Source organism: Bidens hawaiensis, unplaced genomic scaffold, assembly GCF_021521415.1.
Source record: "Bidens hawaiensis isolate Kalapana, Puna unplaced genomic scaffold, B.hawaiensis_p1.1 tig00026395_1, whole genome shotgun sequence".
Taxonomy (NCBI): Eukaryota; Viridiplantae; Streptophyta; class Magnoliopsida; order Asterales; family Asteraceae; genus Bidens; species Bidens hawaiensis.
The window spans coordinates 16,466-38,057 of NW_027494246.1; the positions used below are offsets into that span (position 1 = coordinate 16,466).

General features: G+C 35.5%; 1 protein-coding gene and 2 pseudogenes across 3 annotated transcripts; 2 read left to right on the forward strand and 1 right to left on the reverse strand.

Moving 5' to 3' along the window:
- The first annotated feature begins 8,061 nt into the window (after positions 1-8,061).
- Positions 8,062-10,499, forward strand: LOC143573344 (heat shock cognate 70 kDa protein-like; annotated as a pseudogene).
- A 3,549-nt stretch (positions 10,500-14,048) lies between these two features.
- Positions 14,049-16,141, forward strand: LOC143573371 (heat shock cognate 70 kDa protein-like; annotated as a pseudogene). The gene is made up of 2 exons (XR_013142419.1): positions 14,049-14,282; positions 14,563-16,141. The product of XR_013142419.1 is annotated as a heat shock cognate 70 kDa protein-like (transcript).
- Positions 16,142-18,605: 2,464 nt separating this feature from the next.
- Positions 18,606-21,235, reverse strand: LOC143573345 (heat shock cognate 70 kDa protein-like). Of its 2 annotated transcripts, XM_077058247.1 has the most exons (3): positions 21,019-21,235; positions 19,626-20,593; positions 18,606-19,235 (listed from the first exon to the last, which is right to left on the reverse strand). In XM_077058247.1, the coding sequence occupies exons 1-3, from the start codon at positions 21,233-21,235 to the stop codon at positions 18,963-18,965; spliced, it is 1,458 nt and encodes a 485-aa protein (XP_076914362.1). In that variant the 3' UTR covers positions 18,606-18,962. The 2 variants fall into 2 exon arrangements, with proteins under 2 accessions (XP_076914362.1, XP_076914361.1); XM_077058246.1 differs by having other exon boundaries at positions 18,606-20,593.
- Between the last annotated feature and the right edge of the window lie 357 nt (positions 21,236-21,592).

Sequence of the window (21,592 nt, forward strand, 5' to 3'; positions counted from 1 at the left end):
CAAATCAAGCCTCCATTAACAAATCAACCCATTTATATAGATAGTTATATATATATATATATGTATATATATATGGTAAGGATCCTAAGAGAACCCTTTGCAAATTGAGAACTTTAAGAACCATTTTGTACCACTAAAACACATTTAAAAAATTATTTTAAAAAATCATAAAACAAAAAAGAACAAAAATTTTAAAAAAGTAAAAAAACCAAAATTCTTATATTTCATTCCGGTTTCATTAAAAAAATAAAAAAAAGTCGTATTATACACATATGTATAATTTTATTTAATCTTTAGTTACGTAATATACACATATGTACAGTATCATTTATCTTAAATTATACACACGTGTATAAAAAAACATGTAAATGTACATATATGTATATATTATACATATGTGTATATAATTTAGCTAAACCGAGTTTTTTTTTATTTTTTTATGAAACCGGGATGTTAAAATAAGAATTTTGGTTTTTTTACTTTTTATTTTTGTGTTTTTTTTAATTTTATGATTTTTTTTATTTTTGGTTTTTTGTGGTCCAAAATGGTTCTCAAAGTTCTCAATGTCAAAAGGGTTCTCTCATGATCATATATATATATATATACTACACACAAAAACTTATAATAATAATAATAAAACAACAACACACACCAGGCTACAACTACATGTCGCCCATTTGTAGCCTAGTGGTGGAGGGGGGGGGGTCTCATCAACTTGTCGCCCCCAAATTGCAATTTGTCGCCCCTTCTCCTTTACCACTACACATCACCTAATGATTCTTGTATTAGGTATGTCAGGTTATTCTACAAAGCTACAAATGACAAAAATACTAGGATTTGTAGTTACAAAAAAATTAAAAATAATAAAAAAATCAAAATCCCAAATTTAATAAAAATATGAAAAAAGTAAAAATATATAAATATTTATACCGTCTTTCTCGTTCTTAAAAAATGACACAATGTTGAGGAAAAAAAATAGTTGTGTCTTTTTATTTATTATTGTGTTTTTTGTTTATTTTCGTCATTAATTGTGTCATTTTTTATTGACATTGTGTCTTTTTTTAGAAACTATTAAATTTTTATATTTTTTTAAAAGTTTAGGTTTTATAATGATTCTCGTATAAGGTATATAGGTTAGGTTATTCTATAAAGCTACAAACAGATGCAACCATTAAAATATTTGTAGTCATAAAAAATCCATAAAAAAACTTAATAAAAAAACCATAACTCAAAATTTAATAAAAAAAACAAAAAAGTAAAAACACAAAAATGTTTCTACGTCTTTCTCATTCTTAAAAAAAATACACAGTATTGAAGAAAAAAGATTATTGTGTCTTTTTATTTATCATTGTTTTTTTTCTTTATTGAGTGTATCATTTTTCCTTTACATCGTTTCTTTTTTTATACTGTGTTATATTTTGCGATTTATAGTGTTTTTTATATATTTATCATTGTGTTTTTTGTTTATTTTCGTCATTGTGTTTTTTTCTCAGTATTGTATAAAACTACATTATCTTTTCGCCCCTTATATATATATATATATATATATATATATATATTGGAACGAGAATGAAGGAACAGGAAAACAATTTAGTTTTTTTTATTGTTTTACTTTTTTATTTGTATTTTGACATTTCGTTTGCGGTGAATCACCTCGCACAATTCATGCATTCTCCTACACAAACTTACTGGCACGCCCTCAAACGATTACTCTTGTATCTTAAAGGAACTTTATCTCATGGTTTGTTCTTAAATAGAAAGTCGCCCTTCGAGCTAACCGCCTTCTCCGATTCAGACTGGGGAGGTGTCTCCATTGCCTCTCTATCTACAACGACCTATATTTTGTATATTGGGTCCAACATAATTTCATGGAAAATCTGCCCGGCAAAAATCTGTGTCACGAACATCAACTAAACCAGAGTACAAGGCTCTTGCAAATGCAGGGGCTGAGCTATCATGGATCCAAAACCTTCTCAAAAAGCTTGGTTTATCGGTAAAGACCCCTCCACGTCTTTACTGTGACAACACGAGCGCCACTTACCTGTGTGCTAGCCCCGTGTACCATTCTCGCATGAAACACATCGCCTTAGACTATCATTTGGTAAGAGAGAAAGTCACTGAGGAGGCTTTGATAGTTCATCACATTAACTCTAACGCTTTGTTCCCGAGTTCATTTATGAAAAGAAAAATAAAGAATTTTTTTTCTTTTCTTATATTTTCTTTTGTCATATCCTCTTTATCTTTAAATTTATTTCCTTCCAAATCTTTTCAATTTGAAAATATACAAATTCTTTTATTTTACTCATCATTTTCTCCCTCCCTCATTTTCTTTCTTTTAATGAAACTCGGGAACACCCATTTTATTTTTTCCTTTCTTTTCATTCCTTAAATGAAACTCGAGAACACAACATATTTTTTTCATCCATTTCCTCATTTAAATGAAACTCGGGAACATAGTGTAAGGATCAGATGACGGATGTGCTCACTAAACCGTTATCTTGGGCTCCATTCTTATCCTTAGGGGGTGTTTGGTAGAGAGAGTTGTGGGTGGAGAATTGAATTTCTCTTGTTTGGGAGAATTGAGAGGAGAATTGGGTAGAGAATTTCAATTCTCTGGGAATTGGGTTTAGTGTAAAATTGGAGAATTGGATTTCTCTCCATTTGGAAGAGAAATGGATTTCTCTACTCCCTTCTTCATCCCTTCCTCCCGCCGGCCATCACAGATTCGCCGCCGCCACTTCCGGCCAACTCAGGAAACCCACTTCTGCGATGAGGATGATGATGATGCCGACCGGCGATGAGCCGCCACTTCTGCGTTCGCGTCCGTTCATAACCCACGTCCCTAAATCGGAACCCTAAATCACGATTAGGGTGTTGCGAGGATGATGATGATGCCGACCGGCGATTAGAGCCACCACTTCCGGCCACTTCCGACCTGCGATGAGCCACCGGTGATTAGGGTCTCTGCTCCCGTTTCTCCGCCATTTCTCCACCCATTTCTCTATTGTACCAAAAGGAAATGATTTTCAAATCTCCACCCATTTCCATTTCTCACCAATTCCATTTCTCTCCCATTTCCATTTCCATTTCTTTTCATTTTTTTTCTCTGTACCAAACACCCCCTTAAGGTCTAAGATCGAAGTCTCCAACAGATCCTCCATCTTGTAGGGCACACATACGAATAAAGTGGCAAATAATTTCAATATTCAAATTTCAAATATTTAAACTTATTCAAAGTTATTGTATATGATAATGGTAACCATCCGTATTTATCTCCTAGATTAAGCTTGTATATCTATTTTTATCATTGGAATGAAAATGAATTCTCTTGTGAAGCCAATTATATAATATATTGTTTCCTTTGATGATAACTGTTATTTTAGAAGATCTCAGAAAGTATTGAACTTTTAATCTTGACCATTCAAACTACCCAAATATCTTCTAGAAGTAGCAGTTCGTGGAGGTTTTATAATCTCTCTCATCTCCTGCCTGCTGCAGTTAGCTAGATAATTGGATAGTTATTTTTTATGGTTATTTATTTCCATCACCAGTTCATGGAACATTCAAAACTTCCATTACATCGATTTTGAAGAATCACCGCTGGTGACATCATGTTTTCTTCTGGGTCTCGATTGTTGAGGTTTATGGGTTCAATCTAGGGATAAATATTGATTTTGGGCTGAAACAACATCTTCACAAATTGATTTTGCAGGTATATGTTAATGGTTATCTGGGAAATTGATTAGCAGGTTCGTGTTGATGACGATGCCTTCTATTTAATTCCCCCAAATTGTTTATACTGAAAATGTGTTCTGATGCTAAATGACTTAACTGTAGTGTTCAAAGGCCTCCCTCCACTGGAATGTGGATCAAAAGACTGCATTGGCGCCCCAAAGACGCTGGATGTTTTCACTTACCGGATTCGTGTTGATGATAATCCGAGTGGATCATTTCAATCCTAAAATGGAATAAGGGAAAAGCAGTTCAAACATCTTTTTTTATTTGTTATTTCTTCACCCTGAGTAATTCTGTTACTTTGACAGGGTGCCGGGTGGTGTTGCAATTCCAGTTGATTTTGCAACGCAGAGGTGAGACTACTTTAGTTTATATTTCATGTTAATAAATTTTATTCATTTTAATTTTTTTAGTTTAGATAAAGCATTTCTTTAAGTATTTGTAAGAAATTTGAAGCTCAAGTAAATAGTCCAACCTCCAATTATTGCATCTGTAAGTACCTTTGTTTATTTGTGTCAAAATAATTAGGTTGAATATTTTTAATTCGTTTATTTGTTTACACCCTGAAATCATGTCCATAACTGACTTAATTTGGGTAATTTTTTTAGCTAAATGGCTTGATTTGGGTCAAAATAGGCCTCTCCTATGAAGTGAGCTAACTTGGAACGGGTTCAAATGGACTAGCATCACCCACCGACACAATCTGCTGCTACCACTTACAGGTCATCACATCTTTCACTGCTGCTACCACCTACAGGTCATCACATCTTTCACGGCCGCTGCCGCCTGCTTTTGTCGGAACCCATTTTGACCCAAACCAAATTGATAGATTTTAAGAAACACCCGTATTGACCAGTTTGCTTACCTAACCCGTCCATTTTGGTACGCTTTATTTGAGACGTTGTTGTGTTTAATATCTATCGACTATATCAATTGTTAATCATGTTTTGGTGTATATACTGCTATTTTGATAGGATGTATACCATTTTTGGAGCGGTTGATTTTCATGCCTGAAGCACCACTCTACTTCTTCACTGGTATCTTGATTACTTGAATGTACATACTTTTTATGTTGTTTACAATTTATATGCTTTAACAACCATTCTAATGCCTTTAAGTTTTAGATTCCTTACCCTCAGTCCCCAAGTTTTTGTATTGATGGTTTGGTTAGGTCCGTGTTCTACAACGGTTGCAGCGCTGCAAGCCTATGACATGACCATGTACCACTCCTGTGGCGTGTCAACGAGGTTGACTTTCCCAGAGTTGTTGGCTTCTGATCGGTTGTTGGGTTAGTTTCCTGGGACATCGATTCAGATAAAAAGCTATAGAGGTATGCGTGTACCCAATTCTAAACTGAATTTGTGTTGGTTTAAGGAGAAATATAGCTTGAACAAGAACTAGAACCTGAAGACCAAGATGTAGATAACTGGTAATGAGACGGTCGGGGCAGTTGGGTGCAAGAAATCTTTTTTAAATTCCTTCTTTTCTTGTATAATTTGGAAACAATTAAAACAAGTTTTGATGTTTACAAGTATAATAATGCAGATATGTTCTTGTCCTTTTTTATTTGGGTTATTATGTATTTAGTTTGTGGTGAGTTTGATAGTTTTTCAATCATCCTATCTAAACTGTTTATAACAACATAATTTTTTAATCTTACAAAATATATGGAGAATAACTTAAGAAATTTACTAAAGATTTTGTAACATCCTAAAATTTATAATGTTGAATAAAGAAAGTTACGTTTAGTGATTTCGCGTTATTAATTAATTAATATCGAGTAAAGAACGGATCATGGACTTAGATTAATTGAGATGGGTTAAATGAGAATGGGCCTTAGGTCCATGGGCTTTAAGGGATATATATATCCCCTAAACCAACCTAAAACCCTAAACCCTCATTTCATTTCCATCATAATCTCTACACACTCCAAACACACACACACACACACACCATAAACGAGCAAGACCCGAGAGAGAGTAAACGTTAGTTGGTATTAGATCTTATTACACGAGATCTAGAGTGCATAAACAAGCTAACCAAGATCGAACGAGCGCTAAAGGTATGTTCTTGACCTTTAAAGTTTACGTAGTATTGAACGTTTTTACTTAAAGGTCCAAGCTTTATAGTATATACGGGATATATATACGACCGAAAACGGTTAGGGAACGTAGTGGGTGATGTCGAACCATAACAAGGGTATTAAAATCGCCAAAATGCTTGATAAAAACTAAACCCGTAGCTGAACTGGGCAACTTCGCCTGTAAAACCATAACTTCGCCTGCAAAGCCATAACTTCGCCTGCAAAGCTTAACTTCGCCTGCAAGCTTAACTTCGCTTGCAAGCAAGTTCGCCTAACTAATTAACTTCGCCTGAGTTAAGTTCGCTTAAGGTTTAACTTCGCCTAAAGCTAAGTTCGCCTAAGGTTTAACTTCGCCTAAAGCTAAGTTCGCCTAAGGTTTAACTTCGCCTAAAGCTAACTTCGCCTAAAGTCAAGTTCGATTAGAAAATAAATTAAAAACCTAATGAAAAATGTGTTAAGACAGTTAATGGAAATAAAATTTTTCCAAGCTGACCTGGCAGCTCGACCCAGCCAGGGGCTCTGCCCCTTGGACCCTGCTAGGGGCTGCCGCCCCTAGACCCCGCTGCCAGGGGCGCTGCCCCCGGACCCCCGTTCGTTGTGGGTCATATAAAGATAGAAATACAAGATGAGTAGTAGTAGTTAATTGATACGTGTAAATATTATACAGTTAGCCGTGCACAGCTCAAGAAGGGAATAACTATTAACGGAGAGCATAACAGGATTCAGATGAGTTTCTAGCCCCACTTCTGTGTTATGTTTTCGGGGCTGTGTGCATACTCGATATGTTTGTTAATACACTTATCCTAAGTGATAAGTGTATGCCTTATATGAATGATGTGAAATGTATGAATGATTGCCTGATGGTACATGAACGATCTTCGGATATTGCACGTACTGCCAGGTTGTAACGCTATGTATAAGGTAAGTATGATATGTACGCTTATGTGTATGAATGTGATAAAGTTAATAAAAGAAGGAAAGGATGGTTGTATGGTTGTATGGTTACGAAGAGGGTACCGGGCCCTAATAATACTCGAGGTATGATGTATGGTTGTATGGTAACGAAGAGGGAATCGAACCCTACTAATATTCGAGAACTAGGGAACCGAACCCTACTAATATTCGAGGAAGGAGGGTACCGAGCCCTAATAATACTCGAGGAAGGAGGATACCGAGCCCTAATAATACTCGAGGAATATAGGGCGTAATGCTCTTTATAACGTAAGATATGAAAGCAAGTTAAAACAAAAGAAAGTATGAAAGTATGAAAGTATGATTGAAAGAATATAAGTTTATGTGTATTGTATAATGTATGATTAACTAGAACTCACTCAGCGTAGCTGACTTTTAGTATGCACGCAGGTGAGTAGGATGAGGCAGCTCGCTTGAGGAGACACGTGGCACTGAATAAGAGGCTGGCATCGGAAGACTTAAGACGTTTAAGTCTAATGTTTGTTTATTTTGAAAGACAAAACGATGTTTTAAGACAAGATGTGTTTTTATGAAATGTTTTATGAAAGCTTTTATATTCCGCGAATGTTTTAATTAACTCTGATATTTAGAACTGCGTTTATGAGTAAATCCAACACGAAAGTAGGGCTACCGGTAACGGGGCCTTACAGATTTTATGTTCATTTTATATACTTTTTTTTTCATATTATAATCTAAAGTGCCCTTCCACCGGACGGGTATAAAACTAGTTACTATCTGTTCGTTCAATTTGTTTCATCTAAAACTTCAAATGATAAGTATATGCATTAGTTAATATGACGGATTAACATGATAACTATGATTTTTTACTTGCAATCATTAGAAGCATAGATAAACCTGTACTGATAAGCTAGCGTTCTTTGGAATATTGGGTGTTGATAATTTGGTTATGAAGATTTTTATGCATTCTGTTACTATATGTAAATACCATATCACTTTGAAAAGCCACAAAGACCTTGATCAGTAAGAGAGAACACACATATATGACTAACCGTTCAATAAACACTTTGCAAATCATAAAAAGATATGTTTTAAAAAAATAAGCGGCGTATAAAAGCAAATTAATTAACATTCTATAAAAAATTAAGTAAATAAGAAAAATAAGAAAGAAAATAAAAAGGAACAAAACAACCTTATATGTATAGTTAAATCCTAGCTAGTTGTTTGAGTTTGAGATTAAGGAATCCAAGTTGACTTTCGTTTCGGTTGGAGATTGACATAAAAGTAGGAACCAAAACAAACGAGTTAAACCCGGGATTATTTTGTTGTATACAGTTTGAAATTCAAACCCAAGAGATAAAATAAAATTAAAAGATAAACACAAAATCCAAAATGGATTGAAGAGTTTGATTACAGCTGCAATTTCATCTATAAATTCAAACTTGTTTCTTGTTATTCATCTATTCATTCTTATTCTTACGTACCCTTTTGTTTTACTGTTTTTTTCCCACTTTTGAATTTTGATCATTATGGCCGGAAAAGGAAACGACTCCCCGGCTATTGGTATCGATCTCGGAACAACCTACTCTTGTGTCGCCGTTTGGAAGCATAATCGGATCGAGATCATACCGAATGATCAAGGAAACCGAACCACACCTTCATGTGTTGCTTTTGCTGACAAGGAGCGTCTGATCGGTGATGGCGCCAACAATCAACAAGCAATGAACCCTGCTAACACCATATTTGGTCAGTCTACGTACTCTTCGTTTCTGTTTTTTTTTTTTTTTTTTTTTTTTTAATTTAGCGATCATCTAACAATATACAAGTCTTTTCATTTTTCTAGTTTCCAGTTTCAACCGAATGCTGGTTCTTTTGTTTTTAGCAATCATCAAAAAATATATGTATATACAAAGTTACTTTGTTATTATATATATACTATCTGAAGCAAGGCAATTGCAATTTCTAATGTTTAGGATTATAGGGTTTGACACCACACCTTGACACACGGGTTCAAGATTTAATTATGTTATCTACTTGATGTTTATCTCTGCTGCATAGTATTTGATGCTTATATAGTTTAGTATTGATAATTAACCTTTGATTTGTAGATGCTAAGAGGCTGATTGGAAGGAGATTCAGTGACTCCCAAGTGCAGGAAGACATCAAGTTGTGGCCTTTTAAGGTCATCAAAGGGGACTCTGACACGCCGAAGGTTGTGGTCACTTACAAAGGTGAAAAAAAAGAGTTTTTGGCTGAACAAGTTTCTTCAATGATTCTTGGAAAGATGAAAGAAATTGCTGAGGCCTTTCTTGGAAAGGAAGCGAAGGATGCCGTGATAACTGTCCCTGCTTACTTCAACGATTCCCAACGTCAGACTACCAAGGATGCTGGTACTATTGCTGGATTAAATGTCATTCGGATGATCAATGAGCCTACAGCAGCTGCAATCGCTTATGGTCTAGACAACAAGTCTCATATCGTTGGAAAGATAAACGCGCTTGTCTTTGATCTGGGTGGTGGCACGTTTGATGTTAGTCTAATGACTATTGAGGAAGGTGGTATTTTTGAGGTGAAAGCTGTTGCTGGTGACACTCATTTGGGAGGTGAGGATTTTTAAAGCCGAATGGTGGATCACTGTGTCTTGGAGTTCAAAAGGAGATGGAACAAGGACTTGACCGGGAGCCAACGAGCATTGGGGAGGTTGAGGTTTGCTTGTGAGAAAGCAAAAAGGATTCTTTCATGTGCTAATCAGACGTCAATTGAATTGGATGGCTTGTACGAGGGGATTGATTTTTCTATGAAATTTACTCGAGCTAAATTTGAAGAGCTGAATATGGATTTGTTTAAAAAGTGCATTAAGACTTTGGAGACATGTTTAAATGATGCTAAGATGGCAAAATCATGTGTAGACCAAGTGATTCTTGTTGGTGGCTCAACTAGGATTCCAAAGGTCCAACTTATGCTGCAGGAATATTTTGATGGTAAAGAGTTATGCAAGAGTGTGAACCCTGATGAGGCGGTTGCTTATGGTGCAGCCGTTATGGCTTCCAAGTTAAGTGGTAACACTGAGAAGAGCGTTCAAGATGTCGTGTTACATGATGTCACTCCTTTATCTCTTGGTGTAGATGTAAAAGGACACATATTCAGTGTTGTGATCCCAAGAAACACTCAAATACCTACAAGTAAGTCCCAAATATATGTTACAGCTTCGGATAACCAATCTGAAGCCGAGATCGTGGTTTATCAAGGTGAAAGATCCAAATGTATAGAAAACCATTTGTTGGGCAAGTTCACAGTTTCTGGAATACCACCTGCTCCCAAAGGAGTCTCTAAAATAATGATATACTTTGAAATAGATGCCAACGATATCCTCACAGTCACCGCCTCAATAATATCCACCGGTAAGATTGAGAAACTCACAATCACCAATGCAATGGGAAGACTCTCCAAAGAAGAGATTGAAAAGATGGTACATGATGCTGAGAAGTACAAACTTGAGGACCAAGAATTCAAGAAGAAAGCGGAAGCACATAACACATTAGAGGATTGGGTATACAACATGAATAACAAGCTCGAAGAGCGAAGTGTCAAGAAGAGTATGCACCATGAGATTTTGCAGGTAATGAAGAAAGCCATTGATGAAACTACCAAGTGGCTTGAGGACAACCAGGCTGCATCTTTTGCTGAGCTTCACTCTAAGAAGGTACACCTAGAGTTTGTTTGCAAACCTCTTTTTTAGGTCATAATCTTGTGCTTGACGTTTTTGTTTCACTTAATCTATCATAGATAGATATAAGTGGTTGATGAATATTATAATTTGAAGTTTAGACCTTTCGTATTTTGTTGTTTTGATGTGAAAATTGGATGTTAAAATCTTATTACGAGACTTTTAAGAATCAGTAGATTGTAGGTTAACACCTCCTGGGCAGCAAAGCACGCAACTTATGGTAACTTGGTAAGGATGATCAGACCATTTCCATCTGATGGAAGTTGGATTTTTGATGCAGTTGAAAAGTATATATGATACCAATTTGTGATGGGAATCCTTCCAGTTCTAGTGTAGCTTTAATTTCGTTTCTTTTTGATTTCTTGCTTTGTTAGTTAAGAGTTCGTTTCTATTTTTAGATAAATTCAGCACTAACGAGTATAACTTCCAAGAAGAACTCATGCAACATTATTGAATGCATAGGCTGTACCAATTCAAAATTAGAAATACGTGAATCTGGTCAAATCATACAACTTTGGCCATTAAATCAATATTGATGAGCTCAACAAGGATTAGGGTGACGAGTTAAGCCACTCGTGAGCTATCCAAGCTAGAATCGAGTTGAGCTTAATTAAACTTAAGGCTAAACTGGAACTTATTTAATAAACGAGTTAGATGCGAACTCAAGCTTAAATTTGAGTCCATTTAACAAATGAGCTCGAGCAGTCATATATATTGTTGAGTCAATCTGTTATTTACTTCTTAGTCAATAAATCTATTTTTATAAAAGAATTAAAATATCCCGACACAAACGGTAACTGAGTCATTTCATCTTGATGTTGTTATACTTGTTAGGTAAGTTTATATATATTTTCTTAATTTCGGATAGTACAAGAGATTTAATTAGTTTCCTATTAGTCAACTCTTTTGGATTATTTGATCAATAAAAAGTTTAGGAGTGTTTAAAACAATCCCTCGTGAATGATAGAAACGCAAAGAAAGACAGATATGTAAAATCAATTCGTAAATCAATAATGAACGCATTTCTTTGAATCAACATTGTAAGTTCATACTCAATTGGAGTGATTTAGATGTAGTTGATCACATACCCTCTATTTCTATATCGGGCGCTTTCTTAAAGCATGACCAATCAATCAATATTTGTACATGTGTTTGCAGCACTCATAAGATAGAATAGCAAGGTCGCATAGTTAGGATTCACGTCTCTATAGAAGTGTTTATAGATCGCCTTCCTGACCATGAATGCTACTTGTCTGAATTCGTGCAAACGCAGGGTTTATATGGATTATAAAATTTAAAAATTAAAACAAGACATGTAACATCATGAATTTTATATTTCATAGTGGTTATTAAATTCTTGTTGGTCGCGTTGACATATATCCATTTTAGATATAGAGTAAACTGAACTAAAATGTCGAATGGACCATGTTTAAAAGGGGCCATGTTTTAGGTTAAAATCTTGGATAGATCAAATGGACCATGTTTAAAAGGGTGTGCCTGGGTCCATTGGGTCGGTTTCGGGCCCTAACCAAATCATATTGGGTGTATGCAGACAAAACCTTTCCAAGAAACTGAAATATGAAACCTACATGAAGTATGCCAAGCATAACCGAACTGAAGTATCGGCTATTCTCAAACTGAAACGCCAAACCAAGAGTTTAGGTTTTTTTATTTCAGTATGTTGAGTTGGGTCATGTAACATGTACAATCTTTTCAGTTTTTCTGATAAAGTCCATTTCGTTTCAGATGTGACAACATTGACGTTTAACAAGGAATCGCGTACGTTTGTTAAAAATAGTTGAAATTGTAAGTTAAGTTGGGTTATAAACTAAAATCAAGAGCTGTACTTATCAGTAACATAAGATTAATAAAAACACCTAAAATTAGACGCATGATTATCATCACTAAAAGGCATTTGATCAGTTATCTAAAACCATTTTCTTGTCTTTTATAAACGGTTATTTTACCCTACTCTGTACACAGAATTATAAACCCTTTAAAGTATGTTTGCAACTTTGCATCACACACCACAACATTAGCTATAAATAAATTTTATATATGACCTAATAAATAAATATCACCTATTCAACGGTACAAACTAAAAAAACTATACGTAATAAAACCCTCTGTGAGTAAAAGGTGTGCTCATGCCGCTTTCCTGTGACATTTTTTGCGCCTGAAGTACGCTTTTGTACACAATGAGCCTCGTTGAGACGGAAGTGAGTCTGAAGCAAGAGCATGTGCCTCACACCTAGGTGCACGCTCTTTTCAAAAACAAGCTGATGTCTAAGTGAAAGCCTTGTTTTTCTGAAAAAACTGAAAACTAAATGTAACTAACAAACTAAAAAGTACTTGAAAATGTATTTGTATTTCTAATAATGGTTCAATAAAAATCATCACTTAATCAGTTAGGTACCACTACTAACCAACAAACTAACTTAATGTCACTAACTCTCTACCTTTTGTTCTAACACAATACAAATGCCATGGTTTCGACGTGCTCAAAGTAATTCCTGCAAGATAGCATGCATTATAAAAAAAATAAAATTTTTGCCCTCACAAGTTCAACACAACTCTTTTATTCTACGAAAATGAAACTTCAGAACAACTCATAAAAATATTCTATCAAAGCTTATGTCACATTCATTCAAACATAATCCGATGTAATACATAATATTACTGCATACATTACTTGATTTAAATGTAACATTTAAGTATCACCAAATAAAAATGATGCTTGTAACCAAATGCAAATAACATCGTCGCAACACGCAGGTAACATTTTTCGTTATTTGAAACATGTTATATTAATAGTATATAGGATTAGGTTTTTAGTTGGCGGCTATTGCATTAAACATTTATCACTTGGCACCAGTCATGTTAATGACTTGCAACGGTCTCATACACACCCCTTCGATTTGTATTTATATCAAAATCATTGTAAACATTAGAATTACCAAGTTCTATTGAATCACTTTAATTATTATAACCCTTTGATTGATTATACCCTTTGATTGTATATCCTTCGCAGCTCAAAAATAAAAGATAACACACACATATATGAGTAGCTAGCGTGCAATGACTCGCGCTACCGTTCGATAATTACTTTGCAAATCATAAAAAGATAAATTTAAAAATATAAGCCGCGTATAAAAACAAATTAATTAAAATTCTAATAAATAAATCAAGTAAATAAGTAAAATAAAATAAAATAAAAAGGAACAAAACAACCTTATATATGTATAGTTAAATCCTAGTTGTTTGAGTTTGAGATTAAGGAATCGAAGTTGACTTTCGTTTCAGTTGGAGATTGACATAAATCTCATATATAAAAGTGGGAACCAAAACAAACGATCGAGTTAAACCCGGATTATTTTGTTGCATACAGTTTGTAATTCAAATCCAAGAGAAAAAATAAAATCAAAAGATAAACATAAAATCCAGAATGGATTGAAGAGTTTGATTACAGCTGCAATTTCATCTATAAATTCAAACTTGTTTCTTGTTATTCATCTATTCATTCATTCTTATTCTTACGTACCCTTTTTGTTTTACTGTACGTTTTTTCCCACTTTTGAATTTTGATCATTATGGCCGGGAAAGGAAACGACTCCCCGGCGATTGGTATCGATCTCGGAACAACCTACTCTTGTGTCGCCGTTTGGAAGCATAATCGGATCGAGATCATACCGAATGATCAAGGCAACCGAACCACACCTTCATGTGTTGCTTTTGCTGACAAGGAGCGTCTGATCGGTGATGGTGCCAATAATCAACAAGCAATGAACCCTGCTAACACCATATTTGGTCAGTCTACGTACTCTTCGTTTCTGCTTCTTTTGTTTTTAGCAATCATCAATATATATATATATAAAGTTATTTTGTTATTATATGAAGCAAGGCAATTGCAATCTCTAATGTTTAGGGTTCTAGGGTTTGACATCACGTGCACCTTGACTTGGATAGCAATGGTTTTAAAACACAAGGGTTCATGATTTAATTATGTTATCTACTTGATGTTTATCTCTGCTGCATAGTATTTGATGCTTATATAGTTTGGTACTGTTAATTAACTTTTGATTTGCAGATGCTAAAAGGCTAATTGGAAGGAGATTCAGTGACTCCAAAGTGCAGGAAGACATCAAGTTGTGGCCTTTTAAGGTCATCAAAGGGAATTCCGACACGCCTAAGATTGTGGTCACTTACAAAGGCCAAAAGATGGAGTTTCTGGCTCAAGAAATTTCTTCAATGATTCTGGGAAAGATGAAGGAATCTGCAGAGGCGTATCTTGGAAATGATGTTAAAGATGCTGTTATAACTGTTCCGCTTATTTTAACGATTCACAACGTCAGGCTACCAAGGATGCTGGTACTATTGCTGGGTTAAACGTCATTCGTATGATCAATGAGCCCACAGCTGCTGCAATCGCGTACGGTCTAGACAACAAGTCTGATATCGTTGGCAAGATAAACGTGCTTGTCTTTGATCTGGGTGGTGGCACGTTTGATGTTAGTCTAATGACTATTGAGGAAGGTGGTATTTTTGAGGTGAAAGCTGTTGCTGGTGACACTCATTTGGGAGGTGAGGATTTTGATAACCGTATGGTGGATCACTGTGTCTTGGAGTTCAAGAGGAGATGGAAGAAGGACTTGACCGGGAACCAACGAGCATTGGGGAGGTTGAGGTTTGCTTGTGAGAAAGCAAAAAGGATTCTGTCATGTGCTACTCATACATTAATTGAATTGGATAGCTTGCACGAGGGGATTGATTTTTCTATGAAATTTACTCGAGCCAAATTTGAAGGGCTGAACATGGATTTATTTGAAATGAGCATCAAGACTTTGGAGACTTGTTTAAGTGATGCTAAGATGAGGAAATCATGTATAGATCAAGTGATTCTTGTTGGTGGCTCGACTAGGATTCCAAAGGTCCAACATATGCTGCTGGAATATTTCAATGGCAGAGAGTTACGCAAGAGTGTGAACCCTGATGAAGCGGTTGCTTATGGTGCAGCTGTTTTGGCTTCTAAGTTAAGTGGTAACACTGAGAAGAGTGTTCAAGATGTGGTTCTACGTGATGTCACTCCTTTATCACTTGGTATAGAGGCACACGGAGACATATTCAATGTTGTGATCCCAAGAAACACTCCAATACCTACAAGTAAGGCCAAAGTATACTCTACAATCAAAGATAACCAGACTACTTTGGCCATTCCTGTGTATCAAGGTGAAAGATCCAGATCCAAAGATAATCATTTTTTGGGAAAATTCAGCATCTCCGGAATACCGCCTGCTCCCAAATGCGTCTCTACGGTTATGATAGGCATTGAAATAGATGCCAACGGTATCCTCACAGTCACCGCCTCAGTAATATCCACTGGTAAGATGAAGAAACTTACAATCACCAATGCGATCGGAAGACTATCCAAAGAAAAGATAGAGAAGATGGTACATGATGCTGAGAAGTACAAATTTGAGGATCAAGAATTCAAGAAGAAAGCAGAAGCCCACAATGCATTAGAGGATTGCATATACAAGATGAAGAATAAGATAGAAGAGCGTAGTGTCAAGGAGAGTGTGCACCATGAGATCTTGCAGGTAATGAAAAAAGCCATTGACAAAACGAACAAGTGGCTCAAGGATAACCAAGCTGCACCTTTTGCATAGCTTCACTCTAAGAAGGTACACCTAGAGTTTGTTTGCAAGCTTCTTTTTTAGGTCTTAAGATTATGGTTGTTGAATATTAGGATCTAAACTTGTGCTTGGCGTTTTTGTTTCACTTAATCTGTCATAGATAGATATAAGTGGTTGATGAATATTATAATTTGAATTATAGACCTTTCATATTTTGTTGCTTTGATGTGAAAAGTGGATGTTAAAATCTTATTACGATCGAGACTGTTGAGAATCACTAGATAGTAGGTCAACACCTCCTGAGCAGCAAAGCACCACAACCTATGGTAACTTGGTAAGGATGATCAATTTCCATCTGATGGAGGTTGGTGTTTTGATACAGTTGAAAGGTATATATGATACCAATTTGTGATGGGAATCCTTCCGGTTCTAGTGTAGCTTTAGTTTCGTTTCTTCTTGATTTCTTCTTTGTTAGTTAAGAGTTCATTTCTATTTTTCGATAAATTCAGTATTAACGAGTATAACTTCTACGAAGAACTCATGCAACATTATTGAATGCAATATGTGAATTTGGCCAAATCATACAACTTTGGCCACCAAATCAATATCGATGAGCTCGACAAGGATTAGGGTGACGAGTTAAGCCGCTCGTGAGCTATCCAAGCTAGAATCGAGTTGAGCTTAATTAAAGTTAAGGCTAAAATGAAACTTATTTAATAAACGAGTTAGATGCAAACTCAAGCCTAAATTTGAGTCCATTTGAGAAATGAGCTCGAGCAGTCATATATATTGTTGAGTCAATCTGTTATTTACTACTTAGTCAATAAATCTATTTTTTATAAAAGAATTAAAATATCCCGACACAAACGGTAACTTCGTCATTTCATCTTGATGTTAACATACTTGTTAAGTATGTTTATATATATTTTCTTAATTTCCAAATAGTACAAGAGATTTAATTAGTTTCCTGTTAATCAACACTTTTGGATTATGTGATCAATAAAAAGTTTAGGAGTGTTTGAAACACAATCCCTCGTGAATGATAGAAACGCAAAGAAAGACAGATATGTAAAATCAATCCATAATCTTTGAATTAACATCGTAAGTTCATACTCAATTGGAATGTTTTAGATGTAGTTGATCACGTACCCTCTATTTCTTTACCAGGCGTTTTCTTAAAGTATGACCAATCAATCGATTTTTGTACATGTGTTTGCAGTCCTCATCGAATAGAATAGCAAGGTCACATAGTTAGGAGTCACATCTCTATAGAATCGCCTCCCCGATCATGAATGCTATTATGGATTATAAAATAAAAAACGAACATAAGACATGTAACATCATGAATTTTGGATATTAATATATTTCATAGTAGTTATTTAAATTCTTGTTGGTCGTGTTGACAATATATCCATTTTAGATATTGAGTAAACTGAACTACAATGTCAAATGAACCATGTTTAAAAGGGGGGGTTAGAATCTTAAATAGATCAAATGTACCATGTTTAAAAGGGTGTGCCTGGGCCCATTGGGTAGTTTCGGGCCCTAACCAAATCATAACGGATGTATGCAGGCAAAACCTTTCCAGGAAACTGAAATATGAAACCTACATGAAGTATGCGCGACAAGCATAACCGAACCGAATTAAGTATCGATTATTCTCAAACCTAAACACCAAACCTAGAGTTTCGGTTCCATTAAATTGAGTTGGGTCATGTAACATGTACAGAGTTTCTGATATTATAACAATTCATTTCAGATGTAACAATATTATCGTTTAACTAGGGATCATGTAACATTTGTTAAAATTAGTTGATATTGTAAGTTAAGTTGCGGTTATAAACTAAACTTAAGAGTTGTACCTGTCAGTGGCATAAAAGTAGTTTAGTAAAGATAGATATATGTTAAAGCAACGGAATAAATACACATAAACTTATATTATTATCATTGAAAAGGCATTTGATCAATTATCTAGAACCGTCTTCTTGTCTTTTAAACTTATTTTGATTAGCTTAAAGTCAATGTGAATACATTATCACTAAAAAATAAAAACTTAATTTTTTTATGTGCGGTTAGTTATATAAGGAAAAAAAACACTCCTAATTGCCGATCCTTATAGGATGCATGCAGCACCTACCAAAACATTGGCTATAAATAAATAGCCTATTGGTACAACCTAAGAAAACGATACGTAACGAAACCCTCCTCTGCTCCTCAGGCAAAAAGTGTGCTCATGCCGCTTTCCTGTTAGTTTTGTGTGCCTCAGGTGCACTTTTTGTACACGATGCGCCTCACTGAGTCTGAAGTGAGCCTGAAGAAAGAGGCTGCGCCTCACACCTAGGTGCAAACTCTTTTCAAAAACAAGCCGATGTCTAAGTGAACGCGCTGTTTATTCTAAAAACAATTGAAAAAACTAAACGTAACCAACAATATAAAAAGTCCTTGAAAATGTAGTTATATTTCTATTAATGGTTCGATACAAACCAACACTTAGTTAGGTACCACTATTAACCAACAAACTAACTTAATGTCACTAACTCTCTACTGTTTGTCCTAACACAATACAAATGTAATGGTTTCATTGTGCTCAGAGTAATTCATGCAAGATGGTATGCATTAAAAAAAATAGCACCCACACAAAATATAAACAGGATACTGAAGATTTTAACTTCAAACTGTAAACTATTAAACATTCATAGCAAAAGTGGAAGTCAAAGAATCTAGCAGAGTATCACCAACTTACTTGGATTAATTCCAATGCTTAGCAACCATTGACTTTGATGACAGATTTAGGTGGGACAAAAAGACAACACAAAAGCTTAGATTCCAATGTTCAACAACCATAATCTGAGACCTAAAGCAGTGGCTTGCAAACAAATTTTAGATGTACCTTCATAAGGTGAAGCTCAGAAAAAGGTGCAGCTTGGTTTTCCTTCAGCCACTTGGTCGTTTTAGCAATGGCTTTCTCTATTTCCTTCAGGTTCTCGGGATCCACACTCTTCTTGATATTGTAGACTTTGATCTTCTTCTGCACCTTGTATAAGCAATCCTCTAATGCATTGCAGGCATCCGCTTTCTTCTTGAACTCTTGGTCTTCAGCTCTGTACTTCTCAGCATCTGTTACCATCTTCTCAATCTCTTCATTGGAGAGTCTTCCATTTTCATTTGAGATTATGAGTTTTTCTATCTTGCCTGTGGATATAATGGAAGCGCTGACTGTGAGGATACTGTTGGCATCTATTTCAAAGCATACCATAACTGAAGAGACTCCTTTAGGAGCAGGTGGTATTCCAGATATGCTGAACTTGCCCAACAAATGATTATCTGTAGATCTAGATCTTTCACCTTGATACACATTGATACCGATGACAGATTGGTTATCTTCGGTTGTAACGTATGATTTGGCATTACTTGTAGGTATTGGAGTGTTTCGTGGGATTACAACATCAAAGACATTTCCTTTTAGATCTATACCAAGAGATAAAGAAGTGACATCAAGTAGCACCACATCTTGAACACTCTTATCACCGCATCCACTCAAACTGGAAGCCAAAACACCTGCACCATATGCAACAGCCTCATCAGGGTTCAAACTCTCGCATAACTTTTTGCCATCAAAATATTCCTGCAGAATATGCTGGACTTTTGGTATCCTTGTTGAGCAACCAACAAGAATCACTTGGTCTACACAAGATTTTTCCATCTTTGCATCACTTAAGCATGTCTCCAGAGTCTCGATGCACTTATTAAACGAACCCATGTTGAGATCTTCAAATTTTGCTCGAGTAAATTTCATAGAAAAATCAATCCCCTCATGCAAGCAATCCAATTCAACTGATGTGTGAGTAGTACATGAGAGAATCCTTTTTGCTTTCTCACAAGCAAATCTCAACCTCCCTAATGCTCGTTGGTTTCCACTCAAGTCTTTGTTCCATTTCCTCTTGAACTCCAAAACACAGTGATCCACCATACGATTATCAAAATCCTCACCTCCCAAATGAATGTCACCGGCAACTGCTTTGACCTCAAAAACACGCCCTTTGTCAATAGTTAAAATACAAATATCAAAAGTGCCACCACCCAGATCAAAGATAAGCACATTTATCTTGCCAACAATATTGGACTTATTGTCTAGTCCATAGGCAATTGCAGCTGCTGTAGGCTCATTAATCATACGAATCACGTTTAATCCAGAAATAGTACCAGCATCCTTGGTAGCTTGGCGCTGTGAATCATTAAAATAAGCAGGGACAGTTATCACAGCATTTTTAACAACCTTTCCAAGATACACCTCTGCAATTTCCTTCATCTTTCCCAGAATCAATGAGGATATTTCTTCAGCCAAAAACTCCTTCTCTTGACCTTTGTAAGTGACCACAACTTTTGGTGTGTCAGAAGCCCCTTGGATGACCTTAAAAGGCCACAACTTGATGTCTTGCTGCACTTTGGAATCACTGAATCTCCTTCCAATCAACCTCTTAGCGTCTGAAAATCCATAAAAAGAAACTATAACAGTAATGATTTTAACTCCTAAGAACAACATTAAGTTTTTAACGCAAATAAAACACCAAATACTATGCATGCAAATAAACATCAAGTACGTAGAGCCGAGTACGTAACACCAAACATAACCAAAACTTAAAAACTTTGTGTTATAATTAATATGAACACAAAGTGCTGCTAACTAGGTGTGGTTTCTGTTCTTTAGTTGTTATTTCTTCAGGCACCACTGTCCTAGCTTTGAAATAATTTTCTTCACACAAGATGAAGACCATTAGTTTGTTTGCTTCCATGGTTCCAAAAATCAAACTCCATTTTTGACAATCAAAATGAATCTTCCGAACCATTACTTATAATTTTATATTAACTATAGATACAAAATAAAATAGTCAGCAGCAGCGTAGACTGACCAAATATGGTGTTAGCAGGGTTCATTGAAGCTTGATTCTTGGCACCGTCACCGATTAGACGCTCCGCATCGACGAAAGGAACATAAGATGGCGTGGTTCTTTTGCCTTGATCATTAGGTACGATCTCTATACGATCATGCTTGCAAACGGCCACACAAGAGTAAGTTGTTCCGAGATCAATGCCGATCGCCGGAGTGTCGTTTCCTATTCCCTCCATTAGACTTCTATTTGACAATGAAAATGAAAAGGCATATAGCCGGTATTGGTATTGGTATTAATATACGGAACTTTTATTTATAATACACAACACGTCATCAATGATCAATGTCACACCAACTAGTTAGACAAAAGTTAAAAGAGCTAGCTCCTATGAACGTTTCATTTTTTACTTATATACTTATAAGTTTACTGGTTTACTTTAGACTTAATTTATTCGATTCAAAATTTGTTACTTTCTTAATTCATATATTATTTTTTTAATAAATATAGAACCATGTCACACTTTTTAATCGTGTTGATCGAGAGGATTCAAGTTGTAGCACAACAATGATCCGGACGCAAAGGAAAACTATAT